Source organism: Mytilus galloprovincialis, chromosome 7, assembly GCF_965363235.1.
Source record: "Mytilus galloprovincialis chromosome 7, xbMytGall1.hap1.1, whole genome shotgun sequence".
NCBI lineage: Eukaryota > Metazoa > Mollusca > Bivalvia > Mytilida > Mytilidae > Mytilus > Mytilus galloprovincialis.
This window is the reverse complement of record NC_134844.1, coordinates 27,374,337-27,400,487: the sequence shown is the minus strand read 5'-3', so window position 1 is coordinate 27,400,487 and position 26,151 is coordinate 27,374,337. Positions and strand designations below refer to the sequence as shown.

At 31.6% G+C, this 26,151-nt stretch overlaps 1 protein-coding gene and 2 long non-coding RNA genes across 3 annotated transcripts in view; all 3 read left to right on the top strand.

Moving 5' to 3' along the window:
- Nucleotides 1–980: 980 nt before the first annotated feature.
- Nucleotides 981–2,987, top strand: LOC143082662 (uncharacterized). The gene is made up of 2 exons (XR_012980432.1): nucleotides 981–1,513; nucleotides 2,209–2,987. It is a non-coding gene; the product is annotated as an uncharacterized LOC143082662 (long non-coding RNA).
- Nucleotides 2,988–7,129: 4,142 nt separating this feature from the next.
- LOC143082666 (MAM domain-containing glycosylphosphatidylinositol anchor protein 2-like) overlaps nucleotides 7,130–26,151 on the top strand; it is an 84,198-nt gene continuing 65,176 nt past the window's right edge. Inside the window, exons 1-5 of the mRNA XM_076258474.1 lie at nucleotides 7,130–7,296; nucleotides 13,017–13,187; nucleotides 16,844–17,008; nucleotides 17,409–17,561; nucleotides 20,219–20,359. Of these exons, the coding sequence (XP_076114589.1) occupies nucleotides 7,239–7,296; nucleotides 13,017–13,187; nucleotides 16,844–17,008; nucleotides 17,409–17,561; nucleotides 20,219–20,359 (688 nt within the window). The 5' untranslated portion in view covers nucleotides 7,130–7,238. The remainder of the gene's footprint in view (nucleotides 7,297–13,016; nucleotides 13,188–16,843; nucleotides 17,009–17,408; nucleotides 17,562–20,218; nucleotides 20,360–26,151) is intronic.
- LOC143082668 (uncharacterized) lies at nucleotides 21,571–25,821 on the top strand. Its single transcript, XR_012980433.1, has 2 exons — nucleotides 21,571–23,964; nucleotides 25,557–25,821. It is a non-coding gene; the product is annotated as an uncharacterized LOC143082668 (long non-coding RNA).

Here is a 26,151-nt window from a genome sequence, read left to right as displayed (position 1 = left end):
GCTGGATCCGCCCCTGAGAAGCATTATAGAAAAATCTATAAGCTTTAACTCAAAATAAGGATAATTTTATTTTTAAAGGGCAGGCACAGATCCAGAGAGGGGTTCAAGGGATTGGAACCCCCCTTTTTTCGGATTATCAATGCATTTGAATAGGGACATGTAATTGGACCCCCCCTTTCCCCTTTTGGCCTGGGTTAGAATCCCACCCCCACCCCTTTTTAAAATGACTGGATCCGCCCCTTAAGGGTCTATAATTAAGTTTGACAACATCAGACATACTACTTTATCAAAAAAAAATGCCACATTTCATCCAATTTAATTTCATCCCTTACTTGCTACATGTATTTCATCCATAATATTTAAAGAAATAAATTTGGGAGGAGTATGATTTTAATTTGCAAGTTATTAACTATCCAAACTAGAGACCTAATAGAGTAGATATATACTTGACTAATTTAAATCAAACTTGGGGTGACTGGGAACAAAGATTTAAGGGAATAGATGACAGTTTACCTACAATGACCTAGTTTTATAGCAATAGCATACATTAATAAAGACTACATGGTCATTCTTATGTTTAAACATGGTTTAAACTTTGGGTGTTCATTTTTTAATGTTTAACATGTTTAAAGCTAACAGTTTCAACTACATACATGTATCAAGATTTGATCCTACATTATTTAAATATTGAAAAAAATAGCTTTTTAAATTTGGATCTATATATAATTGTGAATGTCACATGGATGTATTTTAATGTAAAGCATCTGAAAAATCATTAGCCGTCTCATATTTATTTCAGTTCTTCAAAAGGCAAATTTATATGAGCTTATGCTGAAAATAGAGATTTCTTATTAAGGAGAAATCCCTGCCCCCCTTTTTGTGTGAAAAATTTTGTTGATTATATAGGGAATCACAGAAACATGACTGAGGCAAGCATCCCCCATCTGAACCCCAAGCTGGAGTATCATTCCCTATTTATCATGTATATTTTTTATAAGATGCAGAGTTAAGGAACTTTAGTTGTTGCAAAGTTATTTTAAAATTGTCCATTTTCAAAAACTTTGAAAGGTTTTTAGAAATTTATGTATTTGTTAAAAAAATCGCAGCCTTAAACTTATAGTCACTTGAGATATATATATATAAATGGAGCCAAATTATATACATGTTTTATGTCAATAAATACCACTGTTTGTGCATGTTTTGTTTTTTTTGGAGGGCAGGGGTCTTATTTGCACAGTGCTCATAGTTTTTTAGTCGATCATTAAAATTCATTTAAAGCTTAAAGACCAGCTATAAGGGCAAGAAGCTTATCAAGCACTCACGGTTTAGATTTTTATTAAACACACATTAATATACATAATGTACATTAAACAGAAAAAAATATTGATGCAAGATGTCATTCAACTTTTACTCTTTTATGTATAGGACAAGAACTATAGAAGATACAGAGAAATTATATACAGCAGAAATGATAGGCAATGTAAAATTTGCAGAAGCCAACTAAACCTAAATGGTAAGGCACCTTTTAATATAAAAAAGTTATTGAACTTGAAAGATGATTACTAGTATCATGATTACTATAAAAATTAAAAGATATGGTATATTAAATATGAAAACTATCATGGCTTTGAGAAAGCAATTGTAGGCCTGTTACGACCTTCAATAATGAGAAAATCCATACCCTATACTATAGTCAAAGTAGGCAGCTATAAAAGACCTAAAGATGAAACATTGAAACAATCCAAACTGTAAAACTAATCATGGTAATTGCCTAGTTTATAACAAAATAAATTACAAAAAAATAAATATGACCGGTATGAAACAACAACAACAACAACCACTAAATTTTAGTGTCAGACTAAACTGACAAAAGCTACAGGCTCTGAACTTTGGACAGGCACAATAGGAATATGGCAAGGTTATATAAAAATAAGATGTGGTATGATTGCCAATAAGACAACTCTCCACCAGACAACCAATGATGTAAATTTCCTGCAAACACGGACTTGACTTCTGTAAATCAACTAATTTTTCGTGAATACTTTATTTGGCATTTTATACTTTCTAGTCTACATCGCAGTTATTTATTTTTCTCGAGTTCAAGTTTACTTAATGTATTTTAATAAGGAAAGATACACATGAAAAACATTTATTGCTGTTTCTCTCTCCATTTATAACATTTTATTTGTTTATTTTGTGTATTTATAGGTGATCAGACATCTTGGTTTTCATGATCAATAGGTCATTACTGAAGAGGAAACTTAAAGTTGAAATTTATTTACATAGTGCATAATTGGATTAATTTGAAATGGAATGTGTGCTTTCCTGCAAAAAAGAAATAGGAAATTTCAACATTATCACATGATAATGACCATAAACAAAATGGAGTTCTATCATAGATACACAAAAACACTATTGCATAAAAGCAACAACATATCTTAATCAAAAGAAAGGAGAATGCTGAACAAATACTATTTTGTTGTTGAAAAAAGGAACACCAGTTTTATCCACTCATTTACATCGCTCCCTCATATCAAATATACAGAAGAAGATCATTGAAGAACAATTTGCAAAAATGATTTCTCTTAGAATTGAAGGGAATTGTTTAGTGAATGGAATAATGTATTCACTGAATTCTTACGTAGTGGATTGAATAACTGTATACAAGCTGAAACAGAAGAAATTCTAATTTAAAATAACACGAAAAGTGTTTATTTTATTATTTAATCTGCAAATATATAAACAAATTCTTTAGAACACCACAAATGGTATGACATTCAAATTGGTTGCTTATTAATGTATCGCATTGAAACAATTACAAAGAAAATAGAAGCATTTGCTCAAAAAAAAAAATATAAATCAAAGTTAAATTTATATAAAAAGTATAAACAATACCTAGATCTAAACAGTCAGACTGTATTATTTTCAATGTCATTAAAATGTTGAGTCAAACATTTATTAAAGTTTTAAATATCATTTGCATCAATTATACAGTCTTGTAATAATTATATTCATACTGTTTGTATACATGGTGTAGTGAAGAAATGTTTAACAAGTAAAAATAAGGGAAAACATTTCCTTAAGGGAAATTTGATGTTCAGAAATTTCCTTAGAGGAAATTTGAAGAACAATGATTTCCTTAGAGGAAATTTGTTGTCTTGAATTTTCCTCCAAGGAAAAGTGTTTGTCAAAAATTTCCTCACAGGAAAAAGTATTTCCTCCAAGGAAAATTTGAAGCTACAAATTTCCTCACAGGAAAAAGTATTTCCTCCAAGGAAAATTTGAAGCTGCAAATTTCCTCAAAGGAAAAAGAATTTCCTCTAAGGAAAAAGAATTTCCTCTAAGGAAATAGAATTTCCTCAAAGGAAATTATTATGCAGCAAATTCCCTAAGGGAAATCTTTTTCCCTTGAGGAAAAAACAATTTCCCTTGAGGAAAAATCTTTTTCCTTCAGGGAAATTTGATTTCCCTTGAGGAAAAGTACTTTTCCTCTGAGGAAATTGTTGAAAAAAGGGGCATAACTTTTTCAACAGTGGTGCTAGATCCAAAAAATTTTAGGACAAATATCAGAGAACCAATACCAACCAAGTTATCAACTTTGTTTTGACTTAACTCCAAAAATTAAGGTGACAACTTTTGCACTCAGCGGAATTGCAAACTTGTCCCGGAGACTGTTGTAATACGTTTTTTTCCACCCTAATAAAATTACAAAAAGAAGTATTTTATTCTTTATTAAAAACTTAATAATTTCTGGTCAAGATGAGTAAGAAGTTGTTTGCACTGCAATATAGCAAGCAACAATCAAGCATCGACAAATTATCATTTATCAACTTCGTAAATTTAATTAAATAGCAAGAAATAACCAGAGGAACAAGCATTATCTGAGTAATGCATGTCAATACATAGTCCCCCTCTAATTAAAATTCATTATATTGGAACACAATTTTTAACTTCCTATATAACATGTCATGGTGTAAATTATATAACAAATAACTTGTCAATATCTTCCAAGCATGATTAAAAAAGTGTTGAAACCTGATTACTTAAGTGAAATTTCTAAGGCAAAGACCATTTTTTCGCACAAAATCATCAGACCGGAACAAAATTCAAACATGATCTGTAAGTTGTTATGAAATAATTGTACTAATTATCAAATCAATATCTTCAGGAATGACAAAAAAGGAGTGTGGAAAAGTTATTAATTTAGTAAATTCCTAAGTCGAAGGACCATAACTCTGCACAAAATCATCAGACCGGAATAAATCAAAATTGATCTGTAACTTGTCGTGATAAAACAATGCAAAAAATATCAAATCAATATTTTCAAGCATGAAGAAAAAAGTGTGGATAACTGATTTGCCGGACAGACAGACAAACGGAGTGCAAACCTGAGGTCCCCTTCGACTCATCGGTAGGGGACTGTTCGGAGTAAAGCCTTTAACCCGTACGGACCTTACTGCATGATTAAAACGGCTACTATAGCACTGGTTTGAGTAAAATTATGTGCACACTAATTTTAAATTATGAATTGAAGAACAAAATCATGAAGTTATATCGATAAAATAGACATGCAAGTTAACAACGCTATATATATAGTTATGGGTAAAACGGGAGTAGAGGGTGTATGAATCCTTTCCTTTACCTTTATAATCGCCCCGGGCCAAAATATAACTCTATTACTTTTCTCTAAAATCGTCAATGAAAATTATTTGCCTTGCTATAGCAGGCAGTATATTATCCCACTTCCAAAATTTTAGAATCGTCTCTGCGATAATTAAAAGATTCACATCTTTCAACAGTTAAACAGCCAAGTCGATTTATATGTGTGTTAATTTGTTAAAAGCATCTCTTTTTTCATTATGAAATACATGTATGTCAATGTTTATTTGTAACTCAACTTGTATTGTCACTTACCTGTAATGTGCATGTATATATGTGTAGTGCACTTCTAAAAGTATTAAGTTTAAACACAACCTTAATAAATAAAAGTGGATAAATAGAGTGTGTAAAACAAGTGTCATTGTTGATGGAAATAATTGTGTGACTGAAAAATTAACCGTGGTGTACATGCTTTTAATAAATAATGAATGACTGAACAGCCATCGTGATGAATATAACATGTGAAAGTGATAATAAAATTAATATGTTAAATACATGTATTCAGCAAAAACAGAATGAACACTTCACATGAGTGTAGACACAAGATCACGCGTTTTCGAAGGTCTATAGTTAGAAACTATTATCTTAATACCAGTGTTTTATAAATATAACATATATGTATGGAACGCCGTAACTGCCTTGTGGTACCACCTTCTTTGTCATGACGAGATTTGTCTTTATCGTGATGAGGCTTTTCTTTATTATGTATACATTTTCCATTATAATGATGAGCTTTTTCTCTTTTGTGATGAGATTTTTCTCTATCGTGATCAGGTTTTTCTTTATCATGATGAAATATTTCTCTATTTTGATGATTTTTTTCTTCAATATAATACCCAAACAGTTCCCATGTCGTTGCACTCCCAAAAACTACATAGGAACCCCTTTTTCCCTGTATTTCCTTTTTAAATTGATGGTGTTCTGGGGGTAGGAATTAATCTCATCATAATAAAGAAAAACTTCATCATGGTAAAGAAGGAAGTACCATAAGGCATTTACGGCGTTCATATGTATGTGTATATTTTATAATGATCATAAAATGACCTATCTACATTGATTATCAACAACAGTTACATGTGTAGTGTCATTGTTTCGTACAATTATATTAGATCTAGGACCATTGAACTTCAAGGGAATCAAGGGAAGGGGGCTTATGTTTTATTTCCTTCTGAGCCCTCCGTAAACATAGAAGAAACAAGTTTATCCAAATTCCTCTTGGTCTTGTTTGTATCTTTATGTTTACGAACTACATGAACAATATTCGGAAGCTTGAAAGATCAAGGGTTCTAGACATCACCCTATGACCTTTGACTCGATTATTTTTACAATTTTTTAGCTGAAAAGTGACAATATTAGCCCCCCGTAGATTCTTGGAAATCCTTTTGATACCATATGTATGTTTTCTAAACGTTCATTGATTTTATTAACATTGAAAGACCAGTATATATTGAATAACAAACTGGCACTTTGAACCCTCCGTAAACATAGAAGACATGGACGTTTGTATTTTCATATTACCTAACTTCCTGCACAATATAAGAAACATTGAGATTTCCGAGGGTTCTAAACAGCGCCATATATGCCCTTTGACCTGATTGTTTGACGATTTTCAGTTGATTTTAGCCCTACGTAGATATCAAAGTTAACATAATTCTGGAAAATCTTTTGATACCATCTGTATATATTTAGTTTCTAAAAGGTTCATTGAAATTCATGGACATTGAAAGACCAGGGGTCTCATCATCATTTAAGCTGTCTCCGGTAGATTGTCACCATTTCTATCCACCCTTGACTAAAGAACGAAGATGTTGACATATGTAATTCATCGTATGACCTTTAATATTGAGCAAAATTAATACGGTATAGTAAACTATACTTAACTGAGGACACCAGCATGAGACCACGACAAAAAATCCAAAAGAAAAAATCAACGTAGTGTGTTATGTTTAAAACAATAAACGAAAATAAATATTGCAGACAGCAACTTACGACAACCACTGAATTTCAGGCTCCTGCCTTTGGACAGTTAAATGATAATGCAACCAAAATAAACATGTTATTGATATCTCCCCCCCCTTTTTTTACCATTTGAAGTGACGCAGCATACAAACAAAAAGCATAACCAATTGTAACAACAGCTTACAAAAAAAAAAACAAAAGATGTCAGTTTTAAATATACTAATATTTGTTGGGTTTTTTTATGGAACATACGGTACATGTCTGACACTCCATAGTAAACACTCGGCTTAGATATAATTGTATAGTAAATGTAACGAAAAGTATGCAGGTTTATACACACGACAATTTATTTATGATATATAAACGTAATTTCTAAAAGATGCATTAGTTTGAATAAAAGATTATTTTTAACTTTCTGTGTTGAAAGAGTAAATTGCGGTTTATAACGGAAGGGTATACAAATACTTAGTAGTATATCGTGTAACCAATTAGTACATAATGCAAATGTACTAGTATACTAACTTCCTGTTTTCATGTACTTGTGATTTTTGACTGTGGCGTTTTAAAAGGATTTTTGTGGTCATTATTTAAATGGAAATTTGCAAAATTCATTAAAGAATATGAGGAATAAAATTTTGCAATTAATGTTATCTTTTTTAATGATGGATTCTTTGCAAGGTAAGAATTCCTGGAGTGCATCTTTGTATAAAAAAAACTGTCAAAACCGAGCGAACGACAATATCAAACAACGGAACAAATGGAAAGTAACTGTCATATTCTCGCGAGACTTGGAAGAAGCACCTTTTTTATACAATCAAAGCAGGTTAAACCTATCAAAACACCGAGCAAACCAATCATTATTATGATATTTTTTCGTCATTTAAACGCGTCTAATATTAAAATCCATTTAACACTGTGTTTGTGATTCGCCGTCAAATGTATAAAGATTAAAAATAAAACCTCCAATAGGTTATAAAAAGTAAAATAACAAAAGTACTGAACTCCGAGGAAAATTCAAAACGGAAAGTCGATAGTCACATGGGAAAAAGTAATACACGAAGTGATCTTGCTTGACAAACACCCTGCGTGGGAAAATAATAGATTTGGTTAGGCCAACTTATATAATTAACTCGAAAGAAATAGTAGGATTATGAAATATATATGTATTGTATGTGAAACAGAAATCGAGCTCTTTGTTTTCGGAATTGAATTAGACAGTATTCCTTTTATCTTTCACTGGTGGTAAGCGGATGGTCGTAACTAAAAGTTACGACTATCCGGAGATGGGAGACAACTCTAGGGATAAGTTTTTTCTTTTCATATTTTCGTGCAGTAAAAGGTTCATTTGAGCCAAACCGCTTGTCTCATATACACTTATCGTGAGTGCGTTGATATTGAAACCAAATTTGATAGACAAAATCATCCCAATTTTCGTAAAATAGTAATTCAAAAGTTGGAGCATGATGGTCGTAACTTTAAATGTGTGATGGTCGTAAATTCAACTATAATATTTTGGATGATGGTCGTAACTTTGAAAGATGACCGTAACTCGAGTATTTAGACAAACTTTTATTAATGTATTTTAAAAGTAAAAGTAATAAACTCAGATGGCATATATGATTTGTTACAAACAATATTATTTGTTACTATGATAATGGTATGCAGAAATTGAGCTAGAAAATTATTAAACACACACAGTTCTGATGTCTTCCAAACGCTCATCATTTAGGAGCAACAGTGAAAACTTATCAACTCGCATTAAGCCAAAAAGTATGTTAGGGTTGAGTATTAATACTTTTTTTTAACTGTACGTTAAGGCATAAAATTATTAAATGCACGTGTGTTCCCTCATATTTTTTTTTTTTTATTTTCGACTTTTTTTCTGCAATCATGTCGGCAGATAAAATTATTAAACGTACAATTCTGAACAATCATCTTTAACTTTTAATCAGCTATTTCAGTTCTTATAAACTATAGGCCTTCAAATATTCGGCTTTTGGTGGTTCATGCGGAAATTAAATCCACAAATACACTTCGGAGTCCTGGGTTGAGTTCAATATCGTAGCAGCTACGTACATGTATAGTACTACGTAGATTTTGACTATTGAACGTGTAGCTATAGACTAGTTGCTACATAAATATTGATAGCAGCTACGTAGCCGCTACGATATTGAACTCAACCGAGGATTTTTTAACGTGCTGTCTATTGTTTATCGATTACATAACGATTATATATATATATATATATATATATATATATATATATATATATATATATATATATATATATATATATATATATATATATATATATATATATATATATATATATATGGCGGTATATCATTGATATTAGTTCTAAGTATTGGTACGGAATGAAAATTGAATTCATTGTGTCGCAATGAAAATTGTATTAACCTCGAAAGTAGGAATATTGTTGATATATATATTTTACACTGCTACACGCGCTGACTTTAAGAGTAAAATAAAATACTAGTTTGAAGCCAGGCTTAAGCTTGTGACCAGGATAATATGTCAAAGACTTAGGTAGAACGAAATGTACTGCGGCAACTATCACATACAAACCCCACGGTATGCAGATTGAACATTATGTGTATGTTATATGTTTATATTGTATGAATGGCTACACGCTACTCATGAATTTGGTAATGGACATAACTGTCCACATTATTGTCAGCTTGATTTCACCAAATAACAATATGACTTCTAAAAATCCAGGCTAAAAATAAAGCGTACGTGTTCTTTAACTCAGGTACGGACCTGCGAATTTGCGGGAATGGTCTAGTCTAGATAACGACCTTCATAACCTATCAATATTAACTTTTAAATTATTTTGACTCCTTACTAATGCTCTTTCGACTGAATGTATCAATCTTCAATTGTAGATTTAAAAAAAAATCAACTAGTAGGTACATCCTCAATAAGTTTTTACAATGTTTATCTTTAACAAAGATGCAAAATCTCAGCAAAGAAGAAAAAAACCTGTTATTTCATGTGATGTCCAATTTATTAAAAATGCCTTTCCTTAAAATCATTTATTTTGTAATTAAAAATGATTTGATACATTTCGTGCTTTTTACTTCTAACTAAGAATTATCATAACCAAGGCTGTGTTTCTTGTATTAAAATGAATTCTCCACTTTTGAGAAATTTACATTGTTAATGAATTTAATCGCTTACATTAATTCAACTTTTTGTCTCTGGTTAGTTTTATACATTATATTTTCAGTATACATGACTGTCATTTTATTTTGTATTGTTTCGTTCGATTCGTTCCAATTTTCTTCCGTTTCGCACTTTACAGGTACCCCTCTCTTCACCCCTTTAGATTTTATCATTGGTGAAAACAACTTCACAATATATAATATAATATATTCATATAATAAAAGACACGTTTAAAACTCTTGACTTGCCTTGTTCGGTCCAAAACATTTTAAAAATTTGGAATCAAAATTCCCCCAAACTAATATTTGAAAACTTTTTTAATTTTTTTTATTGATAAGTGTTACACGGATTGAAATTGCTTTATTTTACGTTGTATGTAAAATTTTAAAAAAATCTTCAGAAATACAACATATAATATATGCATACAATAAAAGACACGTTTAAAACTCTTGACTTGCCTTATTCGGTCTTATTTAAAACAGAGTAACGACCATCACAAATTTTTGTTACGACCATCCTCAACATTTTTGTTTTTTTAGTTACGACCATCATGCTCGAATTTTTGAATGACTATTTTACGAAAATTGGAATGTTTTAATGCATCAAATTTGGTTTCAATGTCTCCGAACCACCGAATAGTATGTATGAGACAAGCGGTTTGACTCAAATGAACCTTTTACTGCACGAAAATCGGAAAAGAAAAACTTATCCCTAGAGTTGTCTCCCATCTCCAAAAGTTACGACCATCCGCTTACCACCAGTGATCTTTGGAATAGTTTCTGCAAATTGAAAGATTCTGATCAAAATAAAATTAATATTTCATAATTTAAAGTTTTAGAGATAATAAAGTGTGTACAGTAACATGTGTCAGGAACTATTGTATTTCTTTTAAAAGGTCTAGAAATTTTGCACATCTTTTCGATAAAAGCGATATCAAGGGCTTTTGTCGTTTTCAACACTTTAATTATCAGGTGATCTTGCTTTTTTCAAATGTTCTGACTGCTTTGTTAATGGTTGTGATGCAACATACAAAAAAACGGAAACAGAGAATCAGGCTATAGATATACTTATTATTAGTTGAGCCATACAGTACCATTCACCTTCTACGTGTAATATTATGTTTACTGGCGGTTAAAATTAACTACCAGTATTCAAATGAAGTAAAAACAAAACATGACTATTTTTTTCTAACGTTACAGACTTTCTAAATTTTTGCTCTGAATTTGTATACAGACAGGGCATTTTTTTATAAAGTCTTATAATGATATATCAAGCAGCAATTTGACAGATTATGGGAAAATTATAGTATTTATCCATGTCAATTATGACATATTTTTTTCGTTCCTTCAATTTATAGTGAAATATCAAGGATAATTTTACATTATAATGGAATTGCTTATGACTGTAATGCAAGTTAGGGGTTTAGCTAGCTATAAACCCAGGTTTAATCCACATATTTCTACGTAATAAAATACCTGTACAGGGATACGACAGTTGTTATCCATTCGTTTGATGTATTTCGAAAGTTGATTGTGTCATTTGCTTAGGAAATTCCCGTTTGGAATTTTCCTCGAATTCGGGATTTTTGTTATTTTACTTGTTACATAAATAGATATACATATTTCATGCGAACATGAGTCAAACAAACTATGAAGATATAAAGACAACAAATTTAAGTTATTGAGAATTATGTTTTATGTATTTTAAGCATGCGTCGGCGTGTTTGATGTCAGTGCTTGAGTTACTTAAATTATCTCAAAGGTCAACAAGTTAACGAAACGTGATATAATATTACATTGTAAGCCTCTTAACTACGTATTATATTTGTAGTACTAAAAATGTACAAGAATATTACAAGAGTGTTTAAATTACTAGTTAAGAAATCTTGTATTCCTAACATTAAATATTTGTCTAGATTTATAGTACCTGGATTCCTTTGCATCTTGAATTTTCTATCATCGAGGTCCAATTTTTCGGCTATGCTGCGTTTTGCACGTAACCTTTTCTTTTAAATCGAAGACATAAATAGGGTTGCAGATACCTTATTATTTCATTTTTTGGACGCCTAAATAATTTTCAATGCCAATGGATACAATTAATGGTAAAAACAGTATTATTAAAGCAATAACTAGCAGTATGTAACTGAGACAACTCGTAGACTTGTATTTTGTGTCTGCTTTGTTGTTTGGAATTTATGGATACCTTGCCACGTCCAGTAAATGATTTTGATAGATGGATACCTTGCCACCTCCAGTAAATGATTTTGATAGATTTGTTCTGCTTTGTATCGATATGATGAAATAAGCGTATTCAACCCATTTGGAATGTGTTCTCATGTTGTGCTGTAACACCAATGTCCCTGTTTATAGAGGGTCGGGGTAAGAACTGAAAAATATGTTTAACCCGGCATATTCTATATGTGGCTGTTCCAATTCAAGCGCCCATAGTTTAGTGGTTGTCTTTGGTTTATATTTGTCATATTTATTTTTAGTAAATTGTTTTGTTATAAAGTAAGTCGTTTGCTTTCTCATTTATACCTGTCATTCGTTGTGGGTTTTTCTCATTGTTGGATGTTTTATTCCTTTTATTGCTCACCTATACTTCATTTGAACTTTGTTGGATAGTTATCTCATTGGCAATCATACCACATCTCCTAATTTTTATTTTCAGTAACAACTCCTTCTACTGGAAAAATGAACCTCGTCAAAATTGAAAGTTCTACTCCTTAATAGACAAAGACATATACTTACCCTTTATAAGTATGAATCTTTACAATGCGCAAAAATAATCTTTAAAGAAAAATCAATAGGGCAAAACAGTCTTCCTGTCAAACCGACTTGTTGGAATCTCCAAGAGAAAACAGATGAAAACGTTCTCAAAATTAGGGCCGTCCATGTAAATTCTTTTTATACTACATCCGAAGTAATTTGTGACGTTTTTTGTGTTTTTAATTCATATTTACACGTTGATTCTTATTAAATGTATTGCTAATTTTAATGCTAATAGATTAAACTAAGCTGGTCTCTCATGTTTTTTTTTTTTTTTTTTTTTTTTTTTTCTATATTAAAGACAGCATATTTGTCTTCTGGGTTATTTCAATGTTAGTATATGCTGTCACAAAATGTAACATTAGTCTTTGAATTAGTTTGTCCTATTGGACTTAAAGTATTTGCCAAATCTCCTTTTACTAATGTTTATAAATTTGATTTCAGTTTTTGGTCAAAATTGTGCAACTTTAGAAAATCCAGTACATGGAGGAGTGAGACTGCGAGCAAGAGGTAGAGTCGCAAAGTTCAGATGCTATCGTAAATACAAGTTATTTGGATCCAAACTTGTCATATGTTCAGGCGACAGATGGAGTCGCCCACCACCTATATGTATACGTGAGTATGCCTAATATGCCCCAAACTATCGTAGATCTTTCTCGAATTATCTTTAATAGATCCCCAGACGCAATAACAGTCTAAGGAATCTGCTTGTACTGAATGTGGACCGTGTCTAACACCAGTTTTGCTTCTTGTGAGGGACGTTTGTGTGTTTACAATCGACGTTGTTATTAAATAGCATGGATGAATGATTCAACAATGCACTCCAGGCGAAATACAACAGACTTTTTTTAAATTTATGCTGCAAAATTGAAAACGTCATGTCCTTCGAAAGCTATATTGGTGTAATACCACCATTGATTTTCCCCTATTAGTCTTTGTTAAATTGGCATTTTAATTTTTTTTTACAGTATTTACCTTTATTTGAACCACACAGTCGGAAACCCGGTTGAAATAGAACAAAAGAATCGAAACTCTGTTAGAGAAGGCAATAAATGCTTACTGTAATGTTTACTATAGTGACAAAAATTTTAAAAGTTAATAGAAACAAACAAAATTACAATTTTCTTTTCAATTACGAAGTGTTTTATTTTAAATACACCATTTGCATAAGTTTTCAATTTATCTAGTACATAGTTAAGCAGAATAATTAGATATTTAGTCGGCGACATGGGTATCTTTCAAGTTGGATGTAGAAAATGCATAACCACCTTACAAAAAAATTTACCACGGACGGAAAACATATAAATCTATTGGTTCAGTAATTTTCGTGTCAGCCCTTGAATAATGTCACGCAAGAAAAAAATCCAAATAATGGGTAACAATTGTATCGGAAAGAGAAAATCGAGAGCACCTGTTTATGTAAGGGCGTGTTTGAGTTGAATATTTTGTCTTAAAAAAGTACAAAGCAAGAATATTTCATACATTGTCTCGCTTCAGATTCTATCATTTTTATATATCAAAGCTACAGGTTGACTTTATAACATAAAAAAAATCACAGTACTAAAAAATGAAATATATGGGTCAAGTAAAATACCTATCTAATGAATCACAAGAACAGAGTTGGTGTGTTCGAATAGCTATTTTTTAACTGAAAGTACTTGACGACAGTCTTTCAAGTTGGATGATGAAAATGTATATCTTCGAAAAATTATAATTTTTTGTGTGTTATAACTAGGGTTTATTGTCTTCAACCACTAAAAAAAATCTAGTCTGCCCCTCCACGAAATATTTAATTAGATTTTTTTAAAATGTTTATGAATTTTCGAAAATTCCACCAGACAACCGATCAGACAATAGTTTGAAGTTGAATCAATGCAGACAAGATCACTAACTTATGCTCATCAGTTAGTTGATACATTTGTCTTTTAAAATACAACTGACATACAACGATCGTAATGGTGCAATGTGGATAAATTTATCGGTTTCAAAGAGCAAAATTGGCAGCGCGTCATCCCTACAATGGCTTCCATTTCTACGATTGTGAAAATTAACTGGCGTAATGGGGAGATAGTTTTGACGAAGTAGAATCCTGACTGCAAAGAAATACTTTGCATGAATAAAGTTTAATCCTTTCCAGTGCTACAGTGAACATTTCACACTACATTTCATTGCATATAAGAAAGTAACCATCACCGGAAGTAAACAACCCAAATTTTACACTGTTATTTACTGGTTACCTGCTTTGGTAACCATGTAACGTTAACTTTCCAAAATATTTTATAAGACCATCAAACAAAAAAGGAATGATGCATTCAGACACCCAACATACATGTTTATGACTCAGAAAAATTTAAGTGCATTGAAATGCAGGATTAATTTTCTACAACTGCCAAATTCAAGGGAATATTTTACACAATACACTATCCATAAAAAAAGAGAAGACTTTTGAGGTGGAATTACGCTATAGGTTCTCATGAGTTTGATATGTCCTGTACCAGTTTTACTAGGTTTCATATCAACTTGGAGATATTTAAAAACAAAAATGGTTAATCATTTCAGGATAATAACCTTTAAAATCTTATTTGTAAACTCAAACGAACATAAACTATTTATCAAATAACCTATTGAACTGATCATATGACAAAAATTTACAGGAATGCTTGAAATAACATAGGAAAAAAAGTAACATTCAGTTTATTGAACAATAATTTAATTTTGGATGTAACGCGTCTTCTGATTGGCTGACGTTATTTTGTTATCAGACCATAGACATAATTTAGTTATTGCTTAATAGACAGAAAAAATATTACAGTCATTCCTTAAATAACGTGTTCTTTAAATACACCAATATTACGAAGCTAGTACCGGTTTCCCATATACTAGTGGTCTACAAATCTGAAAATAAATAATTTAATTAATTATATTTTTACTTGGAAAAATGCTACTGTACACCTTGACTGCAATGGCTCGAATGACTGTAAACCACCCGATTTCACTCGTGCGTAAACTAAATATCCCAATCGAAACGACCGTATTATAAATAACCAAACACATGTAGTAGGGTGCCCAATCAACAAATTTGATCGATATCGGCCTTAACGGAATAACACACGGCTATGTTATATATCATTGGAAAGAAGAGAACAAACCTCCTCGAAATACCGTTGTCGTCGTTGTCTGTCGTGGTCACTTTTTTTTTATATATAAGGGTCAAAGGTCAAAGCAACAGTTTCAGAAAATGCACAGTCACATTTAGATAGCTTGTTTCTCCTACATAAATGCGTTGGAGCAAAATAAAAACACCTAATTTATAGAAAAAATATCTTTTGTATCTACATTCAGAACCTATTTTTTAGATCTGAACTTTAATAATTTGTCGAAAACAAAATGTGATAGATTTTTTTAGAAGCAAATGCAAAATAAATCTTGCAGAAATTCATACCACATCTGACCTTCGAGATAGAAAGAAACAAGTCATTGAAATGAAGAGGAGAATGTAGGATAGTTTTGCTATATGGAAAGACATCAAATTTATGTCTGGAGTGAGGCTCTTATTACATATTGTTTAAAAGTAGATTCACCAGTAGGAAGTTTGACAAGGGAGAAATTTTGAATTGTAAAATTGAGAATTGAAATGGGGAATGTACTTAAGAGACAACAACCCGACCATAGAACAGACAGTTTTAGCCAATTTTACGCTTAATTTGTTAAGGTCACAATGAAATTTTTTTGAGTTTTGACTTGAGATCATTCAACGTTACAACAAGTCAAAGATCTAGATCTCGAGCTGCATCTATAGATTCATCGATGTCACAAGCAGAAAGGTTTGACAAATCGGAAAAAAAATTTGAAGCTGAAATCATCTCATTTGTCGTGGGGTTTTGCTTGCAATCAACCCTAATTGTCAATTTCTATATGCAAGTCAAAATATAAGGCAGACTTGACTGCATCTGTTGTATCCTTTATCTCAATTTCGATTGTATAGACACGTTCAATATAAACATATTTAACCAACTATTTTACAAATTCGATCAATACAGAACGTAAGCCATCAATGTTTCAGCTTCTATAAATTCCATCACAGGCAAGACATAAATCAATCAGACAGAAACATACAGTCAAGTACATGCAATTGCAAAAATACTGTTCAAGATTAAATACACAAATGAATGAAAGCAAATTTACTTAATGAATACATGTATAATCATCTAGAAAAGCAGACGAGATATCATTAATTTAACAAATATTACCAGAAAATTATTTATTTTCAGGACAAGGTTGTGATGATATTCAATCTTCAGAAAATATTACAGTCACTAGAAGTCATGACGGTGCTGTATTAGAATTCACATGTGCTTCACCACTCCAATTAACAGGCGAGAAACTGATCACTTGTGATGGTACAACTTGGAGTAACCAAGTTCCTACATGTGAATGTAAGTATGTTAAGTGTTCATCATATTTCAGTCTTTCCTGCAAACGTGTTCTTTCAAAATAAAACTTAGCAAAACCATGTATTTCATCAAAAGGGGTTAAGTTATCTACGGACAGAAAAAATGGAAGGCGTATTAGCATCAAAACACCCCTTCAGTTACTATAGAAATAAATAATATAAAATACATCGTTTCTATTGTTCTTCCTTGACAATAGATGACTAGACTGTAATGATAGATTTCAACCTGTTGACTGAGGCGTTACTTTATGGCATTGCTGTACATAAAACGAAATAATGTATTGCTTTAAGATTTGGCATAACACAATGAGAATAAAGCATTCCTGTGTTATTTTCAAGGCATCATATTAATATGTAGTACTTTACCTTTATTTTTTATGCAGATGTAGAACCAGTAAATTATTGTGATTTTGAAGATGAAAATATGTGTGGCTGGCAACATGATGAACAAGCAAAATGGATATGGAATTCTGGTACTACACCTACTCGACGCACAGGTCCGACATATGACCATACCTTGGGGAGAGGTGGCAACGGTAGGAAAATAAACATACAATTATGGGAGATCCTTATATTTTTCGTTTTCGAACAAAATAATGGACGTTGTAAGAAAAAAAACACAAAGTGTGATAAAAACAATTATTCTATGATTTACACCACTATCTAACTTAAAACTCAAAACTTAAAAAAAGGCCAAATAAAGTACGAAGATGAAGAGCATTGAGATCCAAATTTCCTAAAAGTGTTGACATTATTTTCGGAAATCTTTTTGATACAACCTTTATATATACAGAGTGTATGATTTACTTGAATTTTATAGACGTTGAAAGACCAGGTGGGTTACGCTCTCACTTAAGCGGTCTCAGGTAGGTTTTCACTAAATAACTTGAAAATTCAACTGGCACTTTGGGTGCTCCGTAAACATGGAAGACAGGAAGTGTACCCAAATTCCTTTTAGTCACGTTTGTATCTACCTATTATCTAAATGTCTGTATAATATTAGAAAGATTGAGAGAACTTGGGGCTCTCACCAGTGCCCTGTGCCCTTTGTCCTGAAATTTTGACAATCAAAGCAGTCCGTAGATATCGAAGATGACATTATTTTCGGAAATCCTTTTGAAACAACCTTTATATATACAGATTCTATAAATAAAGGCAACAGTAGTATACCGCTGTTCAAAACTCATAAATCCATGGACAAAAAACAAAATCGGGGTAACAAACTAAAACCGAGGGAAACGCATTAAATATAAGAGGAGAACAACGACACAACACCGAAACGCAACACACACAGAAACGGACCAAGCAATAGACAAAACACCACGAGAATAACAAATATAACATCAAAAACAAATACATGAATTTGGGATAGACAAGTACCGTGCCACGTCTTATCTAAAAAATAAGAGAAAACACAAACGACTCAACGTTAAAATGCAACACATGATTTACGTGAGTTTTATGGATTTTGAAAGACCAGGTGGGTTTCACCCTCATTTAAGCGGTCTTGGGTAGGTTTTCACTATATACTCCTTTTAGTCACGTTTGTATCTACCTATTATCTAAATAAAATTGAATATAGAAATGGGGAATCTGTCAAAGAGACAACAACTCGACCATAGAGAAGACAAAAGCAGAAGGTCACCAACAGGTCTTCAATGCAGAGAGACTTTGAAAGACCTGGTGGGGCAGGGTTTCACCCTCATGTAAGCGATCTCAGGTAGGGTTTCACTATATATTTCTGTTTTTTAGGCTTTCCATATTTATTTCTATTTATAGTTCTATATGTTTCTAGAGTGATGAGTCAGTTTTTGTTGTAAGAAATATTACATATAAAATAACATTTTATGCGTCGTTTATTGATAAAAACCTATATATTATCAAGAAAAATATGCAACTTACTTTTCTGTGTTGGTCTTCAATGTATTATCTATTATGTATTCTTATGTATTCGGGTTTTGTTTTCTGTAATTAGTTAAGACGTCAATTTTATAATGTATATCTTTTATATTCATTTGATAAAATTTACTGTTTGCAATAGCATAAATTGTTCTAAATAATAAGGATGTTCTTAACACAAGCAGAAAACCCTAGCCGTATTTGTCACAACCTTTTTCAACTTTTGATCCTCAAAGCTGTACAACTTTGTACCCTTTTTTTTTGACTTTCGAACTTTTATATCTGGGTGTCAGTGGTAAGTCTTGTGTGGACGAGGCGCGTTTTTGACGTATTGAATTTTATACCTGATGCCTTTTGTTATCTATTATTCATGTGTTTCTTTGCCTAATACATTCTCCTATTTATTTGTATTGTAGTCCTGTAATATAATGTTGTCATTTTAATGTTATATTTAACAATGCGAGGTTTGGCATGCCACAAAACCAGGTTCAACCCACCATTTTTTTCTTTAAAAATGTCCTGTACCAAGTCAGGAAAATGGCCATTGTTATGTCATAATTCGTTTCTGTGTGTGTAACATTTTTACGTTGTGTTTCCGTTGTGTCGTTTGTTTTCTCCTATATTTGAGTGTGAATTCACATTACTATAAGACGTGTCACGGTACTTTTCTATCCCAAATTCATGTATTTGGTTTTGATGTTATATTTGTTATTCTCATCGGATTTTGTCTAATGCTTAGTCCGTTGCTGTGTGTGTTACATTTTAATGTTGTGTCGTTGTTCTCTTATATTTAATGCGTTTCTCTCAGATTTAGTTTGTTACCCCGATTTTGTTTTTGTCAATAGATTTACGAGTTTTGAACAGCGGTATACTACTGTTGCCTTTATTTACCAACTGATAAGGGTTTATATCCGAGGACAACGAGATTTTAAGACAACTTGATGGGGTCATAAGACGATTTCCTATGTATCTTTTCGCTCCTTTCAAGTATAAAGATCATGCTTTTAATGTTATCAAATATTTATATCTTTTTATGATTTTAAAATAAATTTGAATATCCAACCGACTGCTAGCAGCCGGTTGGATATTAAATATTTAATAAAGAATAACAAACTGGCTGCTAACTTCACATGCATATCTGCTCATCTAAATGTATCAAAGAATTATTTCCTTATGAACTAGAAGAAATTAAGTAAGAATATATATATATTTCAAAATATAAAGTTATATGTTATTTGAATTTATAATTGCTTCATATAACAGCTAAGTGAATAAAATTTCTTATTTATTCCAGGGCATTATATGTTTATGGAATCATCATCTCCTATGAAAGAAAATGACAAAGCAAGAATACTATCTCCGTACTTTCCCGCTACAACAGGTGGTCTTTGTTTTGAAATGTGGTATCATATGTGGGGAGCAGCTGGATACAACCGTAAGCATTTGTCAACAAATTATAAAACCATTTCATGAAATACTAGTGGCTTCCAATTGATCACAACTCTCATAGCTTGTTATACTTCATGGGTTTTATTGATACCACATGTTCTTTTTGGTAAATATAGCTGTTTAGGTACAGTAGTCACAGTTATTATACTTCATTTTAAAACATTAATGTCACTGGTGAACACGTTGTTGTCTCATTGGCAATCATACCACATCTTCTTTTTTTATACGTATATGTTCCAGCTGTCATAAACACAATCACAAAATGATGTGTACTAACAATGTGTAATAAGACAGTTGCCACTAGCAAATAAGATCGGATTACCTGTTATCCCCTCAGTTGTATTAGGGTTTGTTGTACGTTCTTTAGATTTCTTAGTTGTGTTTCATAAACGTGTTTTACTTTTCGTTGTTTTTACTTTTTCCCAATGGCGATGTCAGTTTTTCTCGAGTTTGAATAGATATAGGAAATGTGGTATGAGAATGAGACAACTCTCCATCCAAGTAACAATTTATAAAAAACCATTATAGGTCAAGATACGGCCTTCAACATGGAGCCTTGGCTCACACCGAACAAGAAGCTATAAAAGGCCCCAAAATGACTAGTGTAAAACCATTCGAACGGGAAAACCAACGATCTAATCTATATAAAAAACGACAAACGAGAAACACGACGTCGTATAAATTACATAAACAAACGACAACTACTGTACATCAGGTTCCTGGCTTAGGACAGGTGCAAATGTCCCTTTTGAAATCTTCCGCCTCTTTTAAATTACGACTTAGAAAGAAAACTGAAGACCGAGGCAAAACAGCAGTGCAATGTTCGTAGAAATTATTCAAATGGTTTTAAACATCTCTTTTCAACTTATCTATAGCTTGAAAATGGTTTCTATTTAAAAGAAAACGGACAAAGAATGTAAAATAAAAATGAAATCACTCTGCAAAAACAACATTCCTGGTACAACGAACTGAGTACTAAGTCGGTATAGTCTCGATATAATTCAGTTTTCAGTGTTTTATGTAAATGAACATTTATTTCACAGCTCCTTTTAAACAAATGGTGTTAATTCCGAAAAAAACACTCAAGAAAATACAAATCAAGATTTGAGCTACAATCGACATCAACATAACTGTTTGGGTGTTTTGTTTCATTGTCCATTGTTTCATACAATTCAAGATTACCAAATAGATTAAGATAAAATAGTGTGACGCCCCTCTTAAGTAATAATTAGAATTTTCTTTATGGTTAGAATAGAGAAAACACTCATAGACCTCCATTTTTTCGCCATAAAAAAAAATAAAACGTTTTCTTGGTACTCGAGATAACAATAATATTTACACAATTGTGAGACATACATCATGCAGCATAACCCTTGGCTTGTTTTATTTATTTCTTTAAGTTTTGTCGTGGACCTATATTTACTAAATACTTTTCACTTAGTCAACTTATTTTCTTTTTTATTTTACGAAAATTAGCGATACTACCAAGCAGGAAGTGCTCCAGGCAGATATTGAATGGTTACTTACAGTTCTCAAATTCCTTTTTGATAAATTTAGAACCAACACTCCAACTCTCAAGTAATTTAACTTTAGGTGCCTATTCTATTTATGTCCCATTTTAGCCATTAAGCTCCTCACTAATTCATACTATAAATACAATCAAATTTTGTTTTTGTGCCTTACTAACGAAGGTCAATCCAGAAAAGCCCGTCGAAAACACCACACGTAGTAAAGTTATTTTCATTTGCAAGAATACCCTAGATAGTAATGGCCAGTTTTGTTGTAATAATGATTTGTTGTGGTACCATTTTGTAATAATGATTATGTACAAATTGTAGTTTTATACAAGTTTCGTATTCAATTCATTTTTTACAATGAGATACTATTAGTTACCTATTGTGTTAGTGACCTAATACAATATATACGGGGGTCAGTAAATTTTATATGGGGTTCCAGCTTCGCTATCAGGTCAAAAGCACACTGTGTAACGAATTTATCTCACTGATTAGAGTTGTCTCATTGCAATCATACCACCTATTCTTATTTTTATATTAAAGTGTCAAAGTGTTCAATTTTAAGAACCTGCTTCCATTGGTCTGCACAAAAATACTTAATGAATGGGTATTATCTATTTTGAATTTATTGAACCATAAAACCGCCAAGCGGATTATGTAAAATGTGAAGAGTCAAAAATTAGTTTTATGGTTCAATAAAATCAAAATAAATTATTGCCATTCATTATAAATAAATTTCTATCAAAAATAAGGCTCAAAGAACTTTTTATATTATTTATATTAACAATAACAACGTACACACATGTTGACGTATGAATAAACAACGTCAGAGTGGGCGTGTCGCCATCAAAATTGACAACATTGAAAATAAAACTAAGAATTTTAACCAATCAGAAGATAGTAAAAACACCAAATTTATTTATTAATGTGAACAATAACAATTTAATATTAACAACCTTAATATAACAATATTAAACAGAACTTCCAGTACATTTAAATAACCAAATAGTGCCAAACAATCGTAACTCCATTACTAACCGTGTATTGAAATAAGTCCCGCCTTCCTACTAACCTAATATGGAATATACACGCTGTTAACCAATTCATATTCATAGAAATGTATAAGAGGTAAGATAAATGTTGATCTTCCATAATTAGCAAACTTGATTGTTTACCCACAGATGTCCTAACGTCAACATAACTTCAGCACCAGCACTGTCCTTTTTTTTTTTACAAAAAGCGTAAAATCTCTTAATTAGATCAGGTTTTATTTAGATATACTTTTAACTTGTATCAGATTCTATGTCCCACAAATATATCGTAGCAATCGCTAACGGGATAATAGCACAAAAAAAAACAAATAGACACTTGATTGGATCAAAATATGTATAACTCATATTTGTAACAAACTTTGAAAATTAAATCACTCTATTAACTAATTGTCAGTTAGATATTTTAGTCTATTAGAAGTTAATAGTCTATTAACTTAATAGACGTTTGTGCAACCCAGTCGAGCCATACATAACTCTTAACGCATTTATATACATATTCATCATTTTTGTAAACTATTGCTATGAGCGTTCCTGTTGAAAAGAATGAATAAAATGCTTGGCGGAACTTGTGAAAAACTGTACGTTGTGCTTTGCTTTACCGACACAGGTTGGAACCAAGTTTACTGTTACCGTAGACATCATACAAAGAGTAACCAATGGTTCAACCCAAAAAGAAATGAAAGCAATACTTTATAAATTTCATGCAGCAGGAGCCATTTTTGTTATTTTGTTATTTACATTCACCTGGAACGATCAACCATTGCATTGTCAGTTTGGTTTCGATTTATGAGTGCAAATGTCCCTTTGGTATTTTTCCCTATATCTTTTTTTTCAGTTTTCGTATACTCTCGTTACTTTCCTGATTTTTTCTCTTCTTTATCACTCATATAAGTGCACTCTGCATTTGAAACTATAGAGTTTCGTATTATCTTTGTATTTCCAGTTCATAATTGAAGGACAAAAGTTGAAAAGTTACTTGAGCGATATTGCTGTGGATGATCCTAAACTGTACAACTGTTCAGATGGTAAAGTTTTCTATTACACCGATCCTCTTACTTACGATCATTTCACAAGAAAAGTAATTTATTAAGATTGACTGGCAATATATCAATTAATAAAAAAAAAAGTCAGTTCCAACGTTTATATGTTTTGTGTACCACTCATCCAAAAAGCAAAAGTATGAGATATGCTGTAAGAAAGAAACATTTTACACAAATTACACGCACAAATTGATTAGAGCATTTGCTTTCATAGTACTTAAGTCAGGCTAGGACGGTGACATATTCTCACAAGAATCGCTCAACAACATAATAAAAAATTAGGATTTTAAAATTAGTTGGATTTCAATACAGAAGAAAATGACTATATTCAAACAAAATCTTCGTTTTTAATTACTACATCTCATCATTTTAGCGAACTCAAGATTCAAAAGTTGAAACATGAGTCTAAGAATTTAGTGTAATAATTAGCATAGTAATGATTTTTATCTGCGTATACTATACACGATACATATATTAGCTTTCTGACAAGATCTTTAGACGATTGTTAGCTGAAAAGTGACAATTTTAGCCCTCCGTAGATATCGAAGATGGCATCATCCTAGGAAATCCTTTTGCTAACATCCGAATATTATATATTTTCTAAAAGTTCATTGAATTTTATGAACATTGAACGACCAGGGGGATCTCATCGTCATTTGAGTGGTCTCTAGTAGAATTTCTCTATATATTTTGAATATCAAACTGGATCTTTGAGCCCTGCGTAAATTTAGAAGACAAAATGTTTATCCAAATTGCTTTTAATATCGATTTTATCTTTATATTAACTACCGACCTGTCTAATTTTAGGAAGATTGAGAGATCAGAGGGGTGTTAATGACATTTAAGTGGTCTCCTGTATGTTTTCACTTTATTTTTCTGTTTATTTTGGCTGTCCATAATTATAGATATTTATGTTTTTGAATGTTACTAGAGTGATCGGGTTTTTTTTCTAGAAATATCATATACAAAAGAACATCTTTGATGTTGTTTTATTGATAAAAATCTAAATTTCATAAAGTCAAATGTGCGATTTACATAAGGGTTTGTATTTGAGGACAGACAAAGAGAATTTACAATTGCTTGAAAGAGTAAAAACGATTTCCTACATATCTTTTCACTACTTCTAACTCTTTCAACTCTTTGTATCATGCTGTTTGTGTTTTTGAATGTTTCAATATTGATAATTTCCACTAAATTGTAATATCGAATATCAAATAACGAACCGGCTGCTTTCTGCACATTCATTTCTGACTCAGACAAACACAAACTTAAGCACCCCCCTTTTTTTAAGTTAAATAGTGGCTTCTTAGTAGATATTGTGTGATTACTACAAATGAACGACTCTCCACCAGAAATCAAATGAAGTAGTAGGTTCTATAGGTTGCCATACGGCTTTGAAACGCGAGAAAATGACACACCGAAAGAAATAGCTATCAAAAGCCCTGACGCTACAAATTAGAAACAACATACGTAAAACAAAAAAGATAAACAGTTATTTTGTTTTCATTTTTTCTTTCTTTTTTTAGAAAAATGGGGTGGTGTTTTGTGAGTAGTTTTGGATTTCTTTTTTTTTCTAGGAACATGGAATCAAGGTCAAAGAAATTACCAGCATCTTTAAAGCAAATCGGTTATTTTGTTTCAAATGCAGACGTTCTTTTGCAAAAACGATGACTGATGACGACATCGTTTAAGATAATGTAATTGAAACTGACAATGCAATTCTTTTTTTTTTTAGCTAACTTGAAACTTCTCTGTTATGATTATGGTGTATAATATATATGTCCGACAGAATACATTCAAATGACGTCCAAATTATTTCCATAAAGTGTATATACTATAAAATTGTTATATTTTTTCCAGGGGGTGGGGGGGGATTGCGTTATTTTAATGAACATTTAAGTTAATGACTTTTACAATCTTTGTTTGTAAAGTTTATGTGATTATACTTTCACGTGAGATTCTATTGATTTTATTTCACGTGAAGATGTACATGTAGATATATGAAGATGTGGTGTGAGTGCCAGTGAGACAACTCTCCATCCTAATAACAATTTATAAAAGTAAACCATTATAGGTCAATGTACGGCCTTCAACACGGAGACTTGGCTCACACCGAACAGCAAGCTATCAAGGGCCCCAAAATTACTAGTGTAGAACCATTTAAACGGGAAA